Here is a 23,004-nt window from a genome sequence, read left to right as displayed (position 1 = left end):
AGAGCAGAAATCAATGAACTAGAAACCAAAAGAAAAGTAGAACAGATCAACGAAACTAGGAGCTGGTTCTTCGAAAGAATTAACAAGATTGATAAACCCCTAGCCAGACTTATCAAAAAGAAAAATGACCCAAATCAACAAAATCATGAATGAAAGAGGAGAGCTCGCAACCAACACCAAAGAAACACAAACAATTATAAGAACATATTATGAGCAACTATATGCCAGCAAATTAGATAACCTGGAAGAAATGGATGCATTCCTAGGATGTATCAACTACCAAAACTGAACCAGGAAGAAACAGAAAACCTGAACAGACCTATAACCACTAAGGAAATTGAAGCAGTCACCAAAAATCTCCCAACAAAAGCTCAGGGCCAGATGGCTTCCCAGGGGAATTCTACCAAACATTTAAAGAAGAATTAATACCTATTCTTCTGAAACTGTTCCAAAAAACAGAAATGGAAGGAAAACTTCCAAACTCGTTTTATGAGGCCACCATTACCTTGATCCCAAAACCAAAGACCCCATCAGAAAGGAGAATTACAGACCAATATCCCTGATGAACACGGATGTAAAAATTCTCACCAAAATACTAGCCAATAGGATCCAACAGTACATTAAAAGGATTATTCACCACGACCAAGTGGGATTTATCCCTGGGCTGCAAGGTTGGTTCAACATCTGCAAATCAATGTGATACAATACATTAACAAAAGAAAGGACAAGAATCATATGATCCTCTCAATAGATGCAAAAAAAGCATTCGACAAAGTACAACATCCTTTCTTGATCAAAACTCTTCAGAGTATAGGGACAGAGGGTACCTACCTCAATATCATAAAAGTCATCTATGGAAAACCTACAGCGAATATCATTCTCAATGGGGAAAAACTGAGAGCTTTCCCCCTAAAGTCAGGAACGCGACAGGGATGTCCACTATCACCACTGCTATTCAACATAGTACTAGAAATCCTAGTCACAGCAATCAGACAACAAAAAGAAATAAAAGGCCTCCAAATTGGCAAAGAAGAGTCAAACTCTCACTGTTTGCAGATGATATGATACTATATGTGGAAAACCCAAAAGACTGCACACCAAAACTGCTACAACTCATACAGGAATTCAATAAAGTGGCAGGATATAAAATCAATGCACAGAAATCAGTGGCATTCCTATACACCAACAACAAGACAGAAGAAAGAGAAATTAAGGAGTCGATCCCATTTACAATAGCACCCAAAACCGTAAGATACCTAGGAATAAATCTAACCAAAGAGGCAAAGGATCTGTACTCAGAAAACTATAATATACTCATGAAAGAAATTGAGGAAGACACAAAGAAATAGAAAAACGTTCCATGCTCACGGACTGGAAGAACAAACATTGTGAAGATGTCAATGCTACCTAGAGCAATCTACACATTCAATGCAATCCCCATCAAAATACCATCCACTTTTTTCAAAGAAATGGAACAAATAATCCTAAAATTTGTATGGAACCAGGAAAGACCCCGAATAGCCAGAGGAATGTTGAAAAAGAAAAGCAAAGCTGGTGGCATCACAATTCCGGACTTCAAACTCTATTACAAAGCTGTAATCATCAAAACAGTATGGTACTGGCACAAAAACAGACACGTAGATCAATGGAATAGAATAGAGAGCCCAGAAATGGACCCTCAACTCTATGGTCAACTAACCTTTGACAAAGCAGGAAAGAATGTCCAATGGAAAAAAGACAGTCTCTTCAACAAATGGTGTTGGGAAAATTGGACAGCCACATGCAGAAGAATGAAACTGGACCATTTCCTTACACCACACACAAAAATAGACTCAAAATGGTTGAAAGACCTAAATGTGAGACAGGAGTCCATCAACATCCTAAAGGAGAACACAGGCAGCAACCTCTTCGACCTCAGCTGCAGCAACTTCTTCCTAGAAACATCGCCAAAGGCAAGGGAAGCCAGGGCAAAAATGAACTATTGGGACTTCACCAAGATAAAAAGCTTTTGCACAGCAAAAGAAACAGTCCACAAAACCAAAAGACAACCAACAGAATGGGAGAAGGTATTTGCAAATGACATATCAGATAAAGGGCTAGTATCCAAAATCTATAAAGAACTTATCAAACTCAACACCCAAAGAACAAATAATCCAATCAAGAAATGGGCAGAAGACATGAACATTTTTCCAAAGAAGACATCCAAATGGCCAACAGATACATGAAAAAGTGCTCAACATCACTTGGCATCAGGGAAATCCAAATCAAAAGCTCAATGAGATACCACCTCACACCAGTCAGAATGGCTAAAATTAACAAGTCAGGAAACAACAGATGTTGGCGGGGATGCGGTGAAAGGGGAACCCTCCTACACTGTTGGTGGGAATGCAAGCTGGTACAACCACTCTGGAAAACAGTATGGAGGTTCCTTAAAAAGTTGAAAATAGAGCCACCATATGATCCAGCAATTGCACTACTGGGTATTTACCTCAAAGATACAAATGTAGGGATCTGAAGGGGTATGTGCACCCCGATGTTTATAGCAGCAATGTCTACAATAGCCAAACTGTGGAAAGAGCCAAGATGTCCATCAACAGATGAATGGATAAAGAATATGTGGTGTGTATACACACACACACACACACACACACACACACACACACGACACAATGGAATATTATGCAGCCATCAAAAGGAATGAGATCTTGCCATTTGCAACAACGTGGATGGAACTGGAGGGTGTTATGCTGAGCGAAATAAGTCAATCAGAGAAAGACATGTATCATATGACCTCACTGATATGAGGAATTCTTAATCTCAGGAAACAAACTGAGGGTTGCTGGACTGGGGCGGGTGGGAGGGATGGGGTGGCTGGGTGATAGGCATTGGGGAGGGTATGTGCTACGGTGAGCGCTGTGAATTGTGCAAGACTGTTGAATCACAGATCTGTACCTCTGAAACAAATAATGCAATATATGTTAAGAAAAAAAAAAGATAGCAGGAGGAGAAGAATGAAGGGGGTGAAATCAGAGGGGGAGACGAACCATGAGAGATGATGGACCTGGAAAACTAATCTGCGGTGTTTAGGGGGAAGGGGGGCGGGGGGATGGGTTAGCCTGATGCTGGGTATTAAAGAGGGCACGTTCTGCATGGAGCACTGGGTGTTATGCACAAACAATGAATCATGGAACACTACATTAAAAACTAATGATGTAATGCATGGTGATTAACATAACAATTAAAAAATTAAGAAAAAGAAAGAAGAGAAATGATCAGGGTTAATCATCTTCAGTGAGACACAAGCAGTGGCTGACCACATAGAGCAATTTCATGAGACTGAAATATCGTGAGAGGAAGTAGGGAAATGTCACTCTAAATATCAGCTATGCCTGATGAGACTCACTGTGACTGAAGCCACCAGAAATGGTACAAAAAGAGCTGACAATCCCTCACTCATCGTTACTGCCCTTGCTTACCTAAACTGGTCAATTGAACTAGCAGCTTTTCGGACTTTTCCATACATTCCTGCCAGATTTGTTTCTGTATCATTAAAAAGAACAGGAACATTTCGGAGCCGTGTGCCTGTTTAAACAAGAAAATAATGAATTAATGTACAAACACCAAAAGCAATGTCCTAACAAAATTATAGTTGAATATATTATTGTATTACAAATGGAAGAAATTCTCAAGGCCAACTTTCTAAGCATTACACAAAGAAGGTGCAGCCATAAAGAAAAGACAGATAAATTTGATTATATAAAATATTTAAACTTTCATATCCACAAAAATAAAAATTAAAAAACTAAAAAAATCATTTCCCCATGAAGTTAGCAAAAATTGAAGTTTACAAATACCAAGTCCCGCCAAGAGTCAATATTAATGAGCACTTTCTTCCTGTGCTAGCAAGAGTGAGGCGAGACACCCTTTCTACAATGCTGATGACTCCCAGATTTGTATCTCCAGCCCCGACCACCAACTCCAGACTCATCTAATTGTCTGTTTTGTTTCCATCTGGATGTCTAACATCATCTCAAGCTCAGGTGCCCAAAACCATGATTCTGACTTCCTGCCCTCCCTGCCAACCTACTCACCCTGTCTTTTTCCCCATCTCAGTACATGACAACATTGTTCCATCAGCTCAGGCCAAAACCCTTGACTCCTTTCTTTCTCTCAAACTGCACATCCAATCTACCCACTCTCCTTTAAGATGAACCCCTGCAAACCCCAATCTGGTTTTAGCTGCCACCATCCCTCACACACATTAATATGATGGCTCCTCTCTGGTCCCCTGCCTCCACTCAGCTCTCTGCAGTCTATTCTGGACAGCCAGAGGCATCTTGCTAAAATGCAGTCACCCCTCTCCAGATCCTTCAATGGCTTCCTACTTCATTCAGAGTAAAAGTCCGTACACAGGCCAAAACAGTCTCTTCCAAGTTCTCTGAATTTCCCTTTGACTACTCTCCCCCCTCACTCAGTCTTCTTCAGCTGCACTGGCCTCCCTGCTGTTCCTGCAACATGCCAGCACTGCTCCTACCTCTGGGCCTTTGCACCTGCTCTTCTCTTTGCCTGGAAACTCTTCCTGCAGACCTCCTTCTAGTTTACCATCACCTTACCTCCTTTGGGACTTTAATACAGTGCTTTATTTTGTCTTCTTTGGTGTGTGTGATTACTAGTGAGAGTGAACATTTTTCTAATCAGAAATACCATAATTTTCTTCTAGTTTTTCCATGTTTTAATATTTAATTCTTCAATCTGACAAGGATTAATTTTGTGTGCAAGTGAAATGAAGGTTTAACTTTAAACCAATTCCCCCCCAGCTCACCAGCTAGTCTAGCACCACAATGATTCCCTGATTTCTGACATTATTATATGTTTAATTCTTATATATTAATTAGGATCTTTTTCTGGGCTATTTTGTCACAGACTAAAATTTTTTTGTTTTTGTTTTTTAAAGTAAGCTCTAGAGGTGCCTGGGTGGTTTAGTCAGTTAAGTGTCCGACTCTTGATTTCAGCTCAGGTCATGATCTCATGGTTGTTAGATTAAGCCCTGCATCGGGCTCCATGCTCAGTGGGGAGTCTGCTGGAGATTCTTTCTCTTTCTTTCCCTCCCTCCCTCTCTCTCTCTTCCCCTCTAATAAATAAATAAATCTTAAAAAAAAAAAAAGAAAACTGATTTATATGAAAAAGTTAAAAACCAATAAAACATATAAACATATATAGGAAAAAAGCCTGAAAGGAGATATTCCAAAATGTTATCTGACAGGGGAACAGATTATTTGGATGATTTTAGTATCTTTTTGAGATTTCTTTTGACAGCAACCATGTTATCAAAAAAAATAGATAAAATAACAAGTTGTTTTTTAAAAATTTAAAAAAACTTCTATTTATTTTTTTTAAAGATTTTATTTATTTGACAGAGAGAGAGAGCCAAGTAGGGGGAGTGGCAGAAGGAGAGGGAGAAGCAGGCTCCCCACTGAGCAGGGAGCCCAATGAGGGGCTCGATCCCAGGACTGAGATCATGACCTGAGCTAAAGGCAGATGCTTAGCTGACTGAGCCACCTAGGCACCCCTTAAAAAAACTTTTAATTTAAAGCCAAAGAACTGAGAGATTTGCTGAATGACTACTTTGTAGACTTTATGAAGCTCTAAGATTAAATACCTGTTCTGCTGAAACTTATACGGAAATCTTTAACATTTTTCTTGATTATGTATTTTGGGAATCTACAGATTTCTCTATTGACATTACAGAGCATGGATATACTTATATGACTATTAACTATAATATTCATAATTACGAACTAGAAGATTTTTAAAACAAATCTTCCTTTAAGTTTCCCCCAAAGCCCCTTTCTGCCAAATTATCTGCCTTGTCATCAATATCTTGGTCAATGTCCTACATATTTCATTATGATCATTGTTCCTCAGGTCTCCCTTCTCCAAGTCCCATACTTGGAGTCCACTGTCCCATTTGCTAAAGATCATGTCAAACAGTGCATGGCTCAGGCCTCACATCAGGAGAAAAGCAGTGCTTTGCTGGATGGAGCTTCTTTTCAAATAAAAATGGTCTTTCTGTAACTTTTCAAAGTCATGCCTGAATTAGCAAGGTTGGAAATTAAGGCAATGCAATGTTCTTTTCAAATTCCTTTTTTTGTTACCTTCGCCATTGTCAACTCCAGACATATTAATGGAAGACCCATTGTTGCTACTTCCACTGGCAGAGTTCACCTGCTGCTCAAGGCGCTCTAGCTGGAAGACCAGAGAGTTCTTCTCTGTGCTGAGACTCTCCAGCATGGTCTGCTTCTGGATGAGAGTCTCCGTTAGCTGATGGAGTCGGTTTTCTAACTCGGACTGACTACTGTTGCTTAAAGTTTTGTTAGTAAGCTGAAAGGCAAAGTGTTCATAAAATTATTACATAAAGTAAAAGTCATACAACATAGAATCTACATCCCCACATGTAAAGTGTAGCATTATTCAATTTCTCAAAACTTACTGTCTACAGAAGAGATTTTCAAACTGTATTAACAGGCCACAAAATCAATTTGGTGGGTCACGATCCACATTTTAAAATACTGATAGAACAGAATGGGACAGAGAGTACACAGCACACAGTATTTAAGAGTACCATTCTGTGAAACTTCTGTTTAGTGTTGTATTTCTAAGTACATGTGAGTATCGAGACACAAGGCATACTTTACTTCTTACTGTGGCATCATGGTCAAAGATATTTGAAAGCATCAATACACAGGATAGTGTGAACTTCTGGACCGGGATTCAAAACCCTCCATAACTCAGCAGCTGCGGTGCAGTGCAAAGGCCACAAACCGAGGTTTTCACCTCTGCTCGGCAGTTTTCTAGCTATCTGACATTGGACAAATTGCTACACCTCTCTGTACGTGATGTTCAGGGATACTATTCCACTCTAGTGAGTATCAGTATAGTAGTATATCCCACTGAGGTTTTAATTTGCTTCCCCTGATGACTGATGATTTTGAGCACCAACTTATTACATTCGTATTTGGCCACTCGTTTATGGGTCATTGTTGTTTTTGGCAATGTATGAAGATGCTGATCTCTTTTTAAAATTGTATAAATCAACTTCCTTCTATGAGACAAAGGTTTTCCTCTATTCTACTTAGATAAAAAAATCTTTAAGAGATATCCCTCTAAGATTAATTCTTAATTAACAAAAATAGCACAATATCTTATGCTTAGTAGGCACTCAGAAAACATTTAATAAATAAGGAATGTTTAAGGATTAAACCAATTGGTGGTTTATGGTCCTTTCTTTTGACTTTCTGCTAACAAGTCATGTTACCACTTATAAGCACTTCACAAAGGTAGGTGAGGGAAGAATGGAACACTGAAATCAGATGTTCCCAACTCCTACAAAAATTAAAATATTTTAAAATATTTTAAATTATGGACTACTATGAAGTTTGACAACTTAAAAACTAAAATTATTTGACTTTTTATGTTCAAACTAAGTCATCAGCTAACTAAAAAATGAAGAATCAATCTTTATGTAAATTATTTAAATGACCAATGAGCTCATTATTTAGTAAGTCAATAAATATAAGGGATAAAGGACAATGTGAACATAAGGGAGAAAAGGACAAGCTAGAGTTACAGGATAAGTGATGCATGATTTTGTCACAATTAATGATAAGCATTGGTAAATCTGGGTGGTGGGCACATGTTATGTCCTATGTTTTACATTTTCAGAGTTAAAAAGAAGTCTTGGCGCCTTTATGGAAGACCTATCAATTGTCAATAGGAAGATTTATCATTGGGTTTTTCTTAGGAAAGAGAAACGATAATTATGAAACTGGCAATCAGCACAACCACCACTGAAGTTAAAGGTATGAAATTTTGGGGTAAGTCATGTGTCCTCGGATGGCTCTGGCTAGAAGACACTTCTAGATGAAGAAGCCATAGAATAGAGCAAACACAGACTAAAATGGCATTAGATGAAAATTCTGTATCAGATTGAAAGTAACATCTCACTGTTGTAACAGAACTCCGTTGAAAATATGGGAAAAGAAGGTCTTTCTATATCCTTTAAAAAAAATTAGCTTTGCAATGGTATCTTTCCCCAAGTTGTGAACACTCATTCACACCTGATTCCTAAGTTTTTGAATTTCTTCTTCTCGATCTTTAATCCTGCTTTGCAACGTGTTCTTTGTTCGATATAGATCTTCTTCTATGTAGTGGAATTCCTACAAAGTGAGACATGAATAAACAGAAGCTAAATCAGTGTTCCCTATTTCATCCCCAGTACCTACAACAGTTCCTGACACACAGGAGGCACTCAGCCAACATGCGCTGCATCTATACTGAATGAACAAATGAACAGACTTGGAAGGGTCTGATGAACAGTACTCTAGCATGATGTATCAAGTCTTTCCGTGGTCAGAGGTCTTCATTTTTCTTGGGTAGATATGTAGGGATAGAACTGCTGGATCACATAAGTGTTATGTCTAACTTAAAGGGAAAAACTTGCCAAATTGTTTCCTGAACTCGTTTCAAATCCCTGCACCATTTTGCATTCCCACAGCAATATGAGAAAGGTCCGGTTCTTCCACATCCTTCCCAACATTTGGTATCATCAGTCTCAATTAAGTGTAGCTATTCCATGGGGATGTCCTGATATCTCACTGTGGTTTCAATTTGCATTTTTCTAACAATTAATGGTGCTGAGCAGCTCTTCATGTACTTATTTCTATCAGGCAGTATCGTGAACCTGTTTTGTTCTATCATAGATAAAAGAGGAAAAAAGAAATACCTCCGGGTTCACTAACAACTATACAAACATGCTGCTGGTTTGTACAATGGATATGATGAGTCGGTGTCAGCTGGAATTTAAGAGCAAAGTACATGCCAAGGAAGAAAGAATAATTAGTTAACTAAGAATCTTCAAAAGCATTATGCTTGGGGCGCCTGGGTGGCTCAGTCGGTTAAGTGTCTGCCTTTGGCTCAGGTCATGATCCCAGGGTCCTAGGATCGAGCCCCGTGTCGGCTCCCTGCTCCGTGGGAAGCCTGCTTCTCCCTCTCCCACTCCCCCTGCTTGTGTTCCCTCTCTCGCTGTGTCTCTCTCTGTCAAATAAATAAATAAAATCTTAAAAAAAAAAAAAAGCATTATGCTTAACTGTGCAGATAAAGTAAGTAAAGGGAGCTGTATGAAGAAGTAAACAGGAGACAGGATCAAACTGCTAGACTACTTTAGAACATTTAGTTCAACCTGCCTACTTCACAGATGAAAAAAACTGAGATAAGTGAGAACAGAGCAAATGAGGCAGTAATTAGGGTAGGAGAACCGCAATTTATGAAAAGGTCTGCATGATTTCTTTTAAAGCTCTAGGCTAGCACAAAATTTAAGGTTGAAATTACTTAAAATTAATAAAGAGCACCACAGGACTATTTAATCCCAAGATTAAGCACTTGCACCTAGAACATCTGATGACTAAATAAATGGCCTAGAGCTACATTCAGCTGTACTCGCCTCTACTGGACTCATTTTAAAAACGGGCACTGGCAGCAGATGCGGGAAGACTATCTGCCATGGTAAAATGAAAATTATCTCACTAACTATCAAGAACATCAAATTTTTGCCTTTCAATATATAATAGCTCCTGGAATAAATTAAAATGCAATTTCTGGAAGGACAGCCACTTTTATAACTAAATTATCTAAGACAGCTTATGATGTATTCTGCAGGTGGCTACTCAATCGTTTTTCCTACCACTCAGGAAACAGATATAAGTCGTACCTTCGTAATAAAAACAAACATTTCTGATAATAGACCAGTTTCAGAAATGATAAATCCTAATAAAAAAGATCTTGAGAATATAAATACACAAAGCTAAAAATGTCATAAGTGATGCACTGATCATTATAAGAACAGTTTTCTGCAAAATGAAGAGAATAAGATTTTATTGTAAGGATAAAAAAGATCATGTATACTAAGTGCCTATAACAGTGTCATTATTCAGTAAATTACAGATGTTATTAACATAAGATATAGCATCTTGTTCTGAGAATGTGGATGTAAGCATGGTTAACTGTTTTAATAAGAAAACTATTATGTAAATATACTAAGGTAAAATAATTTGGTTTGGGGAGCAGACAACTGCTAACTGAACAAAGAAATGTAATTTTAAACATGATTTGTAAGAACAGTCTATAAATATTTCTCCTCAAACAGAAAGAGCAGTCTAATTACAACACTAATGTTGTATTTATATTTCTATTAAAAAATATTACTGTTGTCCCTAGAAAGTACAAATATAATAAAATGTGAAAATCAACGGATGTTAAGTTATCCATACATACACACTGTGACAAAGAGATATAATAAAACACAGACAAGATCGTAGAAAGAACTCTGGGACAGGCATCCCGGGTTCTATTCTATTCTCTAGTTAACTGTGTGAGGTTAGGCAAGTCTCATAGCCATTCTGTGGCTCTATTTTTAACCTGTGAAATAAACAGTGAGGGGGTAGGTAGTAACAAGACAGGAGGGAACTAGAAGGTCCCATTTACCATCACCACTCCACACCCATTCTGTAAGAATTTCAGTAAGTTGCTTCACTGGAGAGTCTCCTCATAGGACCGTCAGCAAAGCATCTTCCTTGGTAATCATCCAACTAAAATTTTTACCCGCGGGGCACCTGGGTGGCTCTGTTGGTTAAGCGTCTGGTTGTGGTCCCAGAGTCCTGAGATTGAGCCCCATGTCGGGCTCCCTGCTCAGTGGGGAGTCTGCTTCTCCCTCTCCCTCTGCCCCTCTGCCCCTCTCCCTGTTCATGCTCTCTCACTCGCGTGCATGCTCGCTCTCTCTCAAGTAAATAAAATATTTAAAAATAAATAAATAAAATCTTTACCTGCTTCTGTCGCTCCAATTCTGCCTCCAGTTCCTGTTTAGATGCTTTCTGCCCAGCTATTTGGTCTTGCAGATCTTGTAACTGTTCTCTTGCTGATTCTGCTTCACTAACCTGCTGTGCCTCCATATCCTAAAACGATGAGCCTTATATGTGAGAGCAGTCATTAACTGTTCATTTCAGCATTTACCAAGTAATCACTATGCGCCATGAACTAGGCTCAGGAGGCACTAGGGGGAAAAGACGAGTGAGACATGGTCTCAGCCTCAAAGGAGCACATAAACAGACGCTTCACTGTATATATGATATGGCAAATGGTGAGAGAAACGGACAGGACACCGTAGCCGCCACGGCGCATGAACCACGTGGTTGAAAGAGTATGGGTCAACAGTGGCTCATTGGGAAATTATAGCTCTATCCAAAAGCTAACAATTTCCAAAGGAACAGAAATATAACATCAAAAAGATGGCCCCTGGAATTGCAGGTTATAGTTTTTGTGTGTGTGTGTCAAGTAGGAATATAACTTCTCTCTCATATCACCTGAGGTTAGCCTATTACTTCACTTTTAAAGCTTTATTACCATTACCTGTTTTTATATCTTTATTTCTTACTGCTTCACTTAGTGTCATTACTCTCACTTCTTCAAAGTCAAAAACCACCTTCCAGATTTCCTGTGGAATCTACTAGTGGCAAAGAACATGACTCTAGATTTCTATATTTACCCCCTGTATGGGTTAACCATGTGTCCAACCATACAGTACTACAAGAGATTAAAACAGCATCTTAATTTGCTTTTTATCTTTTGGTACACTGTTTTTTATTCATCTATGCAAACTCTGGCATTTCACATACAGTTTGAAAGAACCAACAGATTAATGATACTCCCATATAATAATACCAGTGTGATACTCTATAGTCACAACTTAGTGGATTCAGAGGAAAGCAGCAATAAGTAGAATGGTTTTCCCCTATCCTTGAGTTTTTGGGGTTAGCAGTAGGTAAACTAATCTCTGTCATCATTTTGACTTAATCAGACGAATTCTTGAGAGGCAGACAGTATGAGCAGTGGTTAAGAACACATGTTCTGGAAAAAAAACAAACAAAAACAAAACACATGTTCTGGAAATCAGACAGACTAAGGTTCTAATCCTGACTGCTACTTCACTATAGTTATAGGAAACTACTTTCCTTCTCTGTGACTGAATTTCTTCAAACTGTAAAATGAGAATATACCATCTCCCTTAGAGGATTACAGTAGGGAATAAATGGAAGGCTGTATGCTGAGAGGTTAGTGCAATGCCTGGCAAGTTAAGTGCTTAGCTATTACAGTCATTAACAATTCTCCCATTTTGCTAGATATACTATAATGCTTACTGCAGATTTTATAAGCTTCTTGAGAAATGGTCAATGTTATCAATGATGCTGGGGTAAGGATATTAAATAAAACAAGTCATATTTTCTATAATCTCACCCCAAATACATGGATGAATAAGACAAGGTATGAACAGGATTAGCATCTACTCAGTTTCTAAGTTCACAGGACTGAATTCTTTGGAATTCAAAATTAATTATTAGGGAAAAAAAAAATCCAACCATACAGACTATAAGGATGACAGCCTTGAGGACCAGCTCTTCTACTTTACCAGTAAGAAAGAAATCCAGAAGCAACATTAGCTACTATTTGTTGAGGGCCTAACGCATGTTAGGAACAATGCTTGGCCCTTCGATGCATATCCCTTATCCTCAAGAAAACCTGTGTTTATCTCCACTTTACAGATAAGAAAACTAAGGCTCAGTGAGATGAAGTGTCTCATGCAGGTAACACATCTACTAAGTGCCAAAGACGGGACTTCTCTCCATATCTGATATTCAAGCCCACACTCCAGATAAGAAACCCTACCTTACAACTTCCACATTTTCCTTTGTAGGTCACGCACATCTTACGAACCAACAATTTGCTGAGTTAACACGTTTTTTTTTTCTTTTAAAGAAGGCTTGTCAGCCTGCATTTTACCTTCTCTCGTTCTCAGAGACTCCTCCTATGATATTTAAGTCAAAGACTCCATGTTTAATCTAAACAAAAGGTCCAACTTACTTTTGGATTAAAAACTGCAATTACACATAAACTATAAATCATAAGATTATTCGTGAAACTATAATTAAGGGACTGTCCCTGTGTCTGTTCCAGTATCAGAAAACATCCCAGTTTTATAGACAAGCCCAAATCTCATTTGTGTTTTAACCACTGGATTGTTATAAGATCCATAAATATGAAGATTCTGTCTGGCTCCTTGCCGTAACTCCAAGCCTACACGATGCCTGGCACATGGGAGGCACAGGGTAAGAATTTGTTTAACAATTGCATCTAGTTAGCTACATATGTTTGTTATTCCCAGGACTTCACAGTCCATCGACAGACAGGAAACTGATCGCCTTAAATGCACTGCTACATGGTGACCACTAACACCAGTTCCACACGCCGTCTCACTAACACCCTTCCCCCAAAATACAGACTCTACCGCCGCTCACCTGCCAATTGCTGGGGTCAGTGGCTGGCTGTGCAGCGCAGCCATACCGAATCTTACCTGCAATTCGGATCTCAGCTGGTGTATCTGGCCCATGAGCTTCTGTATTTCCTCCTTTTGCATCTCCTTTTCGTGCCGAAGTTCTTCCAGCTCCATGCTGTTAGCAGTACTGCTATCGAGGCCTTCAAAACCAGATCCTTCCTTTAAGCTGTTAATCAATTTTTCTTTAGACTATTATAAAAAAAGAAATATCTTAAGCAAAACAGAGATTAGCTTGTATACTGAATAACATCAATCTTACACCAACTAAGCCACTATGGAAATAGTCCAATTACATTCTCCATCAAAGAAAGTCCACGTTGGGATAAGAACGCAGCAGGGCCTTCCTGTACACCAGCCTTGGATTTTAGTATCCAGGACTATGTTACTGTTGAAAACTTGTTATTAACAAGATTTCCCTCGTATTTTCTTCTCATCCTTTCTTATGCTTTTTATCTCCATCATATGCTACTCAGCAAACATTTACAGAGCACCTACAATGGGTTTGGCATTATGCTCAGAGTCCCATGCAATGAAGAGGTCTCTCATTTGAGATAGTACCCTCCGCCTTACAAGCTAGAGGGAAGTTACAAGTACCCAGTAGAAGGCAATAAACAAGCTGAGAGAGGCATCTGCAAAGATTACTTGCAGAGTTCCAAAGAGAAGCCACTTACTGGGGAAGAGAAGGCTTTACTTGAAAGCAGCAGTTATGCTGATCCTGAAAAATGGCTAGGATTTTAACAGGTGTGGAGAAAACAGGACAAAGCGTAAAAATGCAAAAGCATTAGGGCGTATAAGAAAGTATTGTTGAGATGCGCTCGGACAGTATGTTAGGACCAATCTGGGGAGGGGGCTTCAGATGCCAGGCTAAAATGTTTGAATTCTATCTGGTGGGCGAAAACAAATAACTAAAAAGTAGACAGGGAAGTGATATGACCACGGATGCATTTTAGGAGGGTTAATCTGGCAGTGGTATAAAGTAGGTGTTCACCAACTATGGCTGATGGGCCAGATCTGGCCTGTGGCCTATTTGTGTATAGCCCCACAAGCTAAGCATGATTTTTACATGTTTAGAGGATGATAAAAAAAATAAAGACAAAGAGTATGCAATGGAGACCACACAGAACCTGCAAAGCCTACAATATGTACTATTTGGCCCTTTACAGAATAAGTTTGCGACCCCTGATGGAAAGGATGAGTTGGAAGAAGAGATTTGATGTGGGAAGACCAGTTTAAGAAGTGCTATAATTATAATTCTAGGCCAGAAGTAAGGACTATCAGCTCTTTCACCTTCAATATGAGTATCTGAGAGGCACTCTCCTCCATCAAAAATAGTTTTTCTTCTCATGTGGTAGAATTACAGGTGACTTCGTCAAACTTCTCTGTATGTTTCATATTTTCTGTAACACACATAATTCTCTCTCTCTCTGCTCCCACATGGCTAATGCCCAGACCTGTGGGCTGAGCTTCAGGCCTCTACTTCTGATTGCCTTCCTGAAACTTTCACCTTGGTGTCACTCGGTGCAGTCAGTTCTGCAAACTCACTGTCACTTGTTCCAGAGTCCATCAGTGCTAGCCGGTTGTCCTTCCTGTGTCTCTGCTGCACTACACGGGGCGTATTGCTCACACCTGAACCCAGAAAACCAGAGTCCTCCTAAGGTCTGCCTGCAGTTTCCCTTCCTCCAGTTGAATCCCTAAGTGTCACACATCCCACCTCCTACATGTCTCTTTGCTGTCCCATCTGCCACCCTCCCTGCCACAAATTAGACCAGGTCCTCATTACTTCACACCGTTAATTCCGATACTCTCCTCTTTACCCTCTCACCATCCTATCCTCACCCATCAACGTCTGCAGCAATTTACTGAGCACCTCCTAAGGGCCTGGCCTGATGCCAACTCTCCCCTCACCTCCTCTGCACCACGACTCTTCACGCTGCTCAGTCTCTCACCTCTCACCCCTACCACCACCTAGGAGATAAAAATCAAAACTCCTCTACACAGGATGCGAGGCCCTCCATGGTCTGAGTTTTCTCTTCCCCCGTCTTAGTCCCTAACCCTTCATGCTCCAGCAGCAGGGAACCAGCTGCCATCCACTAAAGATGCTGTGCTCCCTCAGACCCCCTTTGCTCTGGCACAGCTATTCTATCTGAAATCTCTTCCCTACCACAAGCCTTCTTACTCATCCTTCAAGTTCCTCTTTATACAGCATCTCCAGTCATCCCTGGCAGATTTTAAGGGCTTACTGCATCAATAACTTCATCACATCGATTACCTCAGTGTCCTTCTGCTAACTGAACGCTCTTTTCAGAAAGAAAACACACCCCCAGCATCTACCATAATGCCTCATGAATAGTTAGGTGCTCAATAATAAATTAGAGTGACACAGCAAAAGTAATCAGAAAGAATAGTTTGGAGGAGATGGGTATGCTGTCTCATGAAAGTAGAATCAAAACAGTGCTCACACCCAATAGGAGGCAGGAGATAAAGGAAAAAGGTGGAGTCAAAACGTCATCGTGGTTCAAGCTCTACTGCCTGGGAAGAAGGTATAATATTTACCAAAATTGGAGAACGAAGGAGAAGCTGGTGTGAGCAATGGGGAATCCCACACAGAGAAGCCTGGCAGGCACTCAGAAACCGGGGTCAGGAAGTTAGGCTGGGAGACACGCTGAAGTCACATTGAGGTGACAGACAGAAGCAGAGTGAGTATAGGATAACACCAGGTAAGGAGTGAGAGAGGTCTTGGGACTGAATTTGAGAGAACTCTTCGTCTCTGGAGACTCTGGATCAGTGAAAGAAGACGGAGCGAGAGGGCAGCTCGAGTAGCACCAGAGGCAGGAGTTTAAGAAGGTAGAAGGGCTAACGGTGTCCGATGCTCTACCCACATCAAAGTGGATGGAAATTAAGAAAAGGAAGAAAATACATATTCAGGTCATTAAAGATGTCTGGGAAGACAACTTCAGAAATGTATCAGGGACAGAAATGATACGAAGGAGTTAAGAGTTAACAGCTCTAAAATAAAGACGGCATATTTACAATAATTCTATTAAGTCTGATATCGAAAGAAAGAACAGGGAAATGGATCCAAGTGGTCAAAAAAGACAAAGGATTGTTTTTTCCCTAAGCAGGAGTTCCAAGATCTAGTTTTTGATCTTCCACCCAGCAACCATATGCTCTTGAGTAAGCTGAGCCAGAAAAAGGTGGCAGAGTGGAAGAAACAGAGAGGACAGACTCAGACTCAGGAGGAAAAGCTTACATATGGCAAAGAGGAACCCTCCTAGGGAAAGATGAAAGGTTACCGTTCCCTCAGGAGGCAAAGGACAGAGAAGCCCAAGACTACATGAGATGACACGGGGGAAGCTGGCTGAGGCCGAGACCAGCTGCTCTGAAAAACTCAACGGGGGACCAGCCGGGAAGAATAAAGTGGCTGCTTAACAACAAACGTCGACAGTGCTGTGCTTAAGGTGACGAGTGAAGATCTGAGCTAGCCTGTGGCAGAATGAATTTTAAATAGAAAGAAAAAAAAGCGGCAGGAACAAGGGACATTTCGAACTTTTGTAATATCTCTAAGTGGAGGAAGGCACCTGTAGCGAGCCAACCCAGCCAAACACGAACAAATCCTCTCCCAGATCTATATGGAGTCGAAAAGTGTCTCCCACCTGGCAAATCTTAACATCCAAAAGACATTTCATGCTTACTTGGAGTATTCTAGTAGCTTTTTGCTTGTAGTCAATTAATTCCTGCTTAGAGGACTCCAAGTTGGACTTGTACACTTTGACTTGCTGCTGTAGCTCATCAACTCTCTTCTTCTCCTCCACATATTTTCTTTCCGCCAGAGTGACTGCTTCTGCCAAATTCTGACGTTCCTCTTCCATTTTATTAAGGCGTGCAGCAAACTCACTCTGTGACAAATTTTTATAACATCTTTACATCATTTCCTCTGAAATATATTTTACAACCATCCAATCAGATGTCTTATGGGATTGTTTTTTTTTTTTTTTTTTTTTTTTTTAGCTCAGCGCAACAACATAACAGGGAGGTTAAAAACGAAAACAAACCAAACACTTCATTTGTTAGGAACTGAAGAATAGGGAATCTAAGGTTGTTGGCTCCCAAATATGGCAATGCATCAGAATCAATTAAGGAGTTTATTTTTTATTTTTATTTTTTTAAGGATTTTATTTATTTTGAGAGAAAGAGAGCACAGAGGGAGAAGGAGAGGGAGCAGCAGACTCCTTGCTGAGCAGAGAGCCTGATGCGGGGCTCAGTCCCAGGACGCTGAGATCATGTCCTGAGCCGAAGGCAGACGCTTAACCGACTTGAGCCACCCAGGTGCCCCAATTATGGAGTTTTAAACAAATACAGCCACCCAAAGCTGTCCCCAGGCTTACTGAATTGGAATTTCCAAGACTATGCTTGGAAATGGAAATCTGTTGAAGAAATTTCCAAGGTGAATCTGGTCAGCCTGATACTAGCTGATAAATGAATAAAACAGAAAGTCTATCAGAAAGCAAATAAAAGGGCACCTCGGTGGCTCAGTCGGTTAAGCGTCTGACTCTCGGTTTCAGCTCAGGTCACAATCTCAGGGTCAGGAGCTGAAGCCCCATGTCAGGCTCTGTGCTCAGCACGGAGTCTGCTTAAGTCTCTCTCAAATAAATAAAATAAATCTTAAAAAAAAAAAAAAAAGGCAAACCACAGAGATAAGTAAACAGCTACATTCTTTCTTAATAGCATGACTAATGTTTTCCCTTTATTTCAAATTTTCTAAATGAACTATTCAATATAATTTTTTAGCTTAAGAAACGTCCAAAGCACACTCTAGAAAAACACATGCCTATCACTTACTAGCCTATCTTACTCTGAGAATTATTTATATTTTGCCTTTATTCTCAAAAGTTCCCATCACCAGAACACTCAGAAGGTGAGGCAGAAGTCCGAAAGCATTTATAGTTCACACACCAATAATGAAAGCCACAAACCTTCGACCCAATATTAGCTCCTGTTTTGAATAAAAAGAGCGAGAGGACTATGCTAATGTCTACTAAGCATGTGAAATGTGCCTAATGCAACTAGAACTGAATTTTTCTGTTTATTAACTTTAGTTAATTTTTCTGTTAACTTTAATTAAACATAAAAATACTTAATTCAGGGGCACCTGGGAGGCTCAGTCATTAAGCGTCTGCCTTCGGCTAAGGTCATGGTCCCGGGGTCCTGGGATCGAGCCCCGCATCGGGCTCCCTGCTCGGTGGGAAGCCTGCTTCTCCCTCCCCCACTCCCCCTGCTTGTGTTCCCTCTCTTACTGTGTCTCTCTCTGTCAGATAAATAAATAAAATCTTTCAAAAAAACCCCACTTAATTCAATTAATAGATTCATTGGGATATAATTCACATACTATAGAATTCACCCTTTTACAGTGTATAATTCAGTGGTTTTCAGTGTATTCACAGAGTTAGTTGTACAACCATTACCACTACCTAATATCAAGTACATTTTCACCCCAAAGGGAGATCCTCTACCCACTTTTCCCTTCCTCCTAGCCCCTGGCAATGATTAATCTACTTTCTCTATAGATCTAACTATTCTGGACATTTCATGTAAGTGAAATCATACAATATGTGGCCTTCGGTGTCTGCCTTCTTTCACTTAGCATAATGTCTTACAGGTTCATCCATATTGTAGCATGAATCAGTACTTCATTCCTTTTTACAGCTGAATGATATCACCTTGTAGGCATATACCACACTCTGTTTATCCATTCAGCAACTGATGGATATTTGTATTAGTTCCAGTTTGAGGCTAGTGTGAATAATGCTGCTATGAACATTTGTGTACAATTTTCTGTGTGGACAAATATTTTCAATTCTTTTGGGTATACACCTAGGACACAGCTGCTAGGCCATATGCTAACTCTACACCTCACTTTTTGAGGAACTGTTAGTAGAAAACTTCTGAGTATGTTCAGAACAACTGGGCATGTGAATTATTTTTTCACCTCTAAATTTTAAGAAATCTAAATATAGGTCAAGTATTACATAAGCAAATTTATGACTGAATTAAGTATAAAATATATTTTAAAGTATCAGTTTGCAAAAAAGAATGTAAAATATCTCATTAATGGTTTTTATTATTAACTACATGTTGAAATGATAGTACTTTGATTTTGTTTTTGTTTTTAGGAGCCCAATGCGGGGCTTGAACTCATAACCCTAAGATCAAGAGCTAAGCTGAGATCGAGTCAGATGCTTAACTGACTGAGCCACTCAGGTGCCCCAAAATGACAGTACTTTGGATATACTGTGTTAAATAAAATACATTCATAAGATTTTCAAAAAGTCCACACTAGCTGAGAGTTACTTTCAGGGCTGAACTATTTTCACCTGTTGAAAAGATAGTCTGAACCAGTGGTTCTCAACCTCACTGGCTAATAGATACATGTAAATCGTATAAAACTCAAACACCACTGCTTATGCCCTACCTCACACCATGGGATCGGACTCCCTGGGAGTAGAGACCTGGCATCAGAAAATATTAAAAGCTACACAAGTGATTCTAATGTATAGACAGGGCTAAGAATCACTGAACTAGATGCAAAAAAATTCATTTAAGAGTAAAACTCTACATTTTACGTACAATTTCCTCTGGAAATAAATGAATCAGATTGAACTAGAATCAGAAAAAGCTTAAATAAAAAAATAAACAAGATGCCCCACATCAGTTTTTTCCCTCATTTGGCAGAGTGTTTTATTCGAAAGTTTCTCAGCACCATCTAGTTTTAAGAAAGAGGCCCCAAATCAGTTTTTCACCAAATAATGGTAATGCTGGTTGCACAACAAAATTAAACAAATATCTATCTCTACTGAATATTCTATTTTAATCGTATTCCTTTTTTTAAGGGGTGCTGAGGGGCTGCTCCCCTTTTATGAGTATAACATCCCTCCTCTCTAGGACCATTGTCCAACCTGTGCATCGCCCCTTCAAATACCATCTCAGAAGAAAAGCCCCCACATTTCCGGCCAATGCCTTGTTGATCATAGAGAACGTTGACGTTTATTTTAATTGTATCCTAATACATAAGATTAAGTAAATTTAGCAAAAATTAAGCTAAATTTTCAAATACTTGGTTTCTGTCACAGAAACAGATTTTTCTGAAATACACTGCAGAATTTTCTTAAAGAGTAAACGTGTTATAAAACAGCATAAACGCATTCCTCCTTTCTAACCTGCATTTGTTTACAGCTCTCCTGCTCTCTCTTCCGGGCGGCGTCCGCCTCATGCAGTCTCTCCTGAAGAGTTTGCAGAGCTTGGTTCTGCAGGCTGCTACCTTCGCTGTGATCCTGCATTATTCTGAAAGAAAAGACATCACTTGAAAGGACTTATTTCCACAGTGTACAAGGTGGAATAATTTTTAAAGCATTGGCTTGACAGCACAAAACAGATGATGACTGGGGTGCCTAGGTGGTGCGGTCAGTTAGGCGTCTGACTCCTGGTTTTGGCTCAGGTCGTGATCTCGGGGTCCTAATATCGAGCCCCGTGTTGGGCTCCACGTTCAGCACAGAGTCTGCCTGAGATTCTCTCTCTCCCTCTGCCCCTTCCCCCACCCCTCTCTCTCTAAAATTAAAAAAAAAAAAAAAAAAGACGGTTTGACTAAAATATCCTTAAAGAAATATTTTTGCCTTTTAATGGAATGTAACCTGTATTTTCAGGCATCCAAATATAAGCACACACCACATATCATTATATGTCAAAAAATTAAGGACACTATATTCTTCAAATATTTTTAAATTCAGAATTTGCTAACAATGCATCTCAAGGTTCAAATAATAAATCAACTTTTAATCGCACGCATTTACAACAGTACCGAAAGATAAATTTTCCCTCTCTAAATTTCAAAAGCTAAGTTTTCATAAGGTAGTATACACCACCACAGTGTTTATCATTACTTGCATGGGGAAGAATCTTTCTAGTTCCCTTTCTCATGATCACTAGGATGAGCTACCGTGATTTCTCAGTCTGCAAGGCTTCCAGGGCTTCAGTGCGTGTGGTCAGGAGCTGGTCGGCTTCCTGCAGCCTCACTTTCAGCACAGCCAACTGCGAGTCCTTGGCAGCCACCGCTGCAGTCAGGTCATCTACTTGGGCTCGCAGCTCTCGGGTTATTCGATCACTCTTTGAATGGTCAACATTCCACTTTTCAACTCTTGCTCTTGCTTTGGTTAATTCTTAAAAAAAAAAAAAAGAGAGGGAGAGAGAGAGAGAGAGATTTCTTCTCTTCAAGCAGACACACTTTTCTGAGAGCACACAGAGACTCTCCTCTGTATCCCTGTAGTACTTTCTGCCAAAATTAAGAGTTTACAAATAGCTTCAAATCATTTGCTTCAAATGGGATACCCACTTCTCAAGGCCAACATTCACATCTACATCACGGTTAATAGGTTGGAAAGGGCACGATGCTAGCTGCTCTCTACAAAAAAAAATTTTTGAGACCTATCATAAAGTATTTGGGAGCCCACCCCAGTATACACCAGAGTTCAGAACACTAGAGAAGTCAGTGGATTTGTTGGGCTCTGCTAGAGACGGGAAGAATGCAAATACAAATCAAGGGTAGATGGTATACACCCTGGTATAAGACCAAAACAAACAAAATCAAAATCCATAGATAAACACAGGAAAGAATCTGTTTCTCTTGATTACTGTAGCAGAAAGATTTTATTTTTTAAACCTAGAACACTGGTGCAGAAAGAGCAATGCAGTGCAGATTTCCACACCCTCATGTATCTATAACAGCAACTTACAGGCAAAAAATAATAATTTTTTTTTTAATATTGAAGCAAACTCTACAGGGTCTCAGAAAAAGCTCTATTTCTAGGTCTTTATTAGTCTGGTAAAGCAAAGCTTTTTCTGAAATCAGTCCAACAAGCCCTAAACTTTCTTCCTCTTTCACTCTTCTGGGCCTCCATCCATGTCTTGGCAAAACTTTTCCCACTGTCCCCGCCCTCCTTTCTAATCACTGCCAGGACCCAAGGCAGAGACTTCTTCTCCCTTTTGTTTTCCCTCAGCCACACTTACATTAAGACTAACATATTCCTCCATCACCTCATTCATGAGATTATTTACTTTTAAATTACCCATTTCTGAGGAATCCAAGAGTTTTCTACTCTAGGGCCACTTCACTGCATATTTCAAGAGTGTATTATTCAAACTGAATTCCGTGGTCACTTTACATCTCCTGGAGCAGTCCAATACTGTGACCTTGTCTACTGGTATCTGCTCCTTTGTTTAATCCCACCTTTGGTTCATGAACAGTTCCCCGTGAAGGTTCAGAAGAGAGCAAATGAACCAGATGATTACTAATGTTCTAAGTATTAAATTTCATGACTCCTAAGGAATGACCAAACAAAGGCAATGTTCTGTTTCAGACTGGTAGGAGGATGACTGGTTCTATTTCTAAATCTGGGCCCTATATTTCTATGAAAACACGATTTTGTAAGTCTCGTGTTTTGTTAAGTTCCGATGTACTCAAGTTTTCAGTTTATTTTTGAAATGTTAAATTCTTAATCCTCCACAACTTAAAT

At 39.7% G+C, this 23,004-nt stretch overlaps 1 protein-coding gene across 2 annotated transcripts in view; it reads right to left on the bottom strand.

Annotated features, from left to right (window-relative positions):
• GOLGA5 (golgin A5) overlaps positions 1–23,004 on the bottom strand; it is a 41,139-nt gene that overhangs the window by 6,973 nt on the left and 11,162 nt on the right. For both annotated transcript variants that reach the window (XM_073895802.1, XM_073895801.1), the window contains exons 4-11: positions 21,432–21,651; positions 20,656–20,779; positions 17,134–17,337; positions 13,460–13,630; positions 10,878–11,006; positions 8,118–8,216; positions 6,156–6,381; positions 3,477–3,582 (exon numbers count right to left, since the gene is read on the bottom strand). In XM_073895802.1, coding sequence (XP_073751903.1) covers positions 3,477–3,582; positions 6,156–6,381; positions 8,118–8,216; positions 10,878–11,006; positions 13,460–13,630; positions 17,134–17,337; positions 20,656–20,779; positions 21,432–21,651 — 1,279 coding nt within the window. The remainder of the gene's footprint in view (positions 1–3,476; positions 3,583–6,155; positions 6,382–8,117; positions 8,217–10,877; positions 11,007–13,459; positions 13,631–17,133; positions 17,338–20,655; positions 20,780–21,431; positions 21,652–23,004) is intronic.

This window comes from Callorhinus ursinus, unplaced genomic scaffold (genome assembly GCF_003265705.2).
Source record: "Callorhinus ursinus isolate GAN/ISIS: 27379988/994484 unplaced genomic scaffold, GSC_fseal_2.0 scaffold8, whole genome shotgun sequence".
Classification (NCBI taxonomy): Eukaryota; Metazoa; Chordata; class Mammalia; order Carnivora; family Otariidae; genus Callorhinus; species Callorhinus ursinus.
This window is presented reverse-complemented; position numbering and strand designations above follow the sequence as displayed.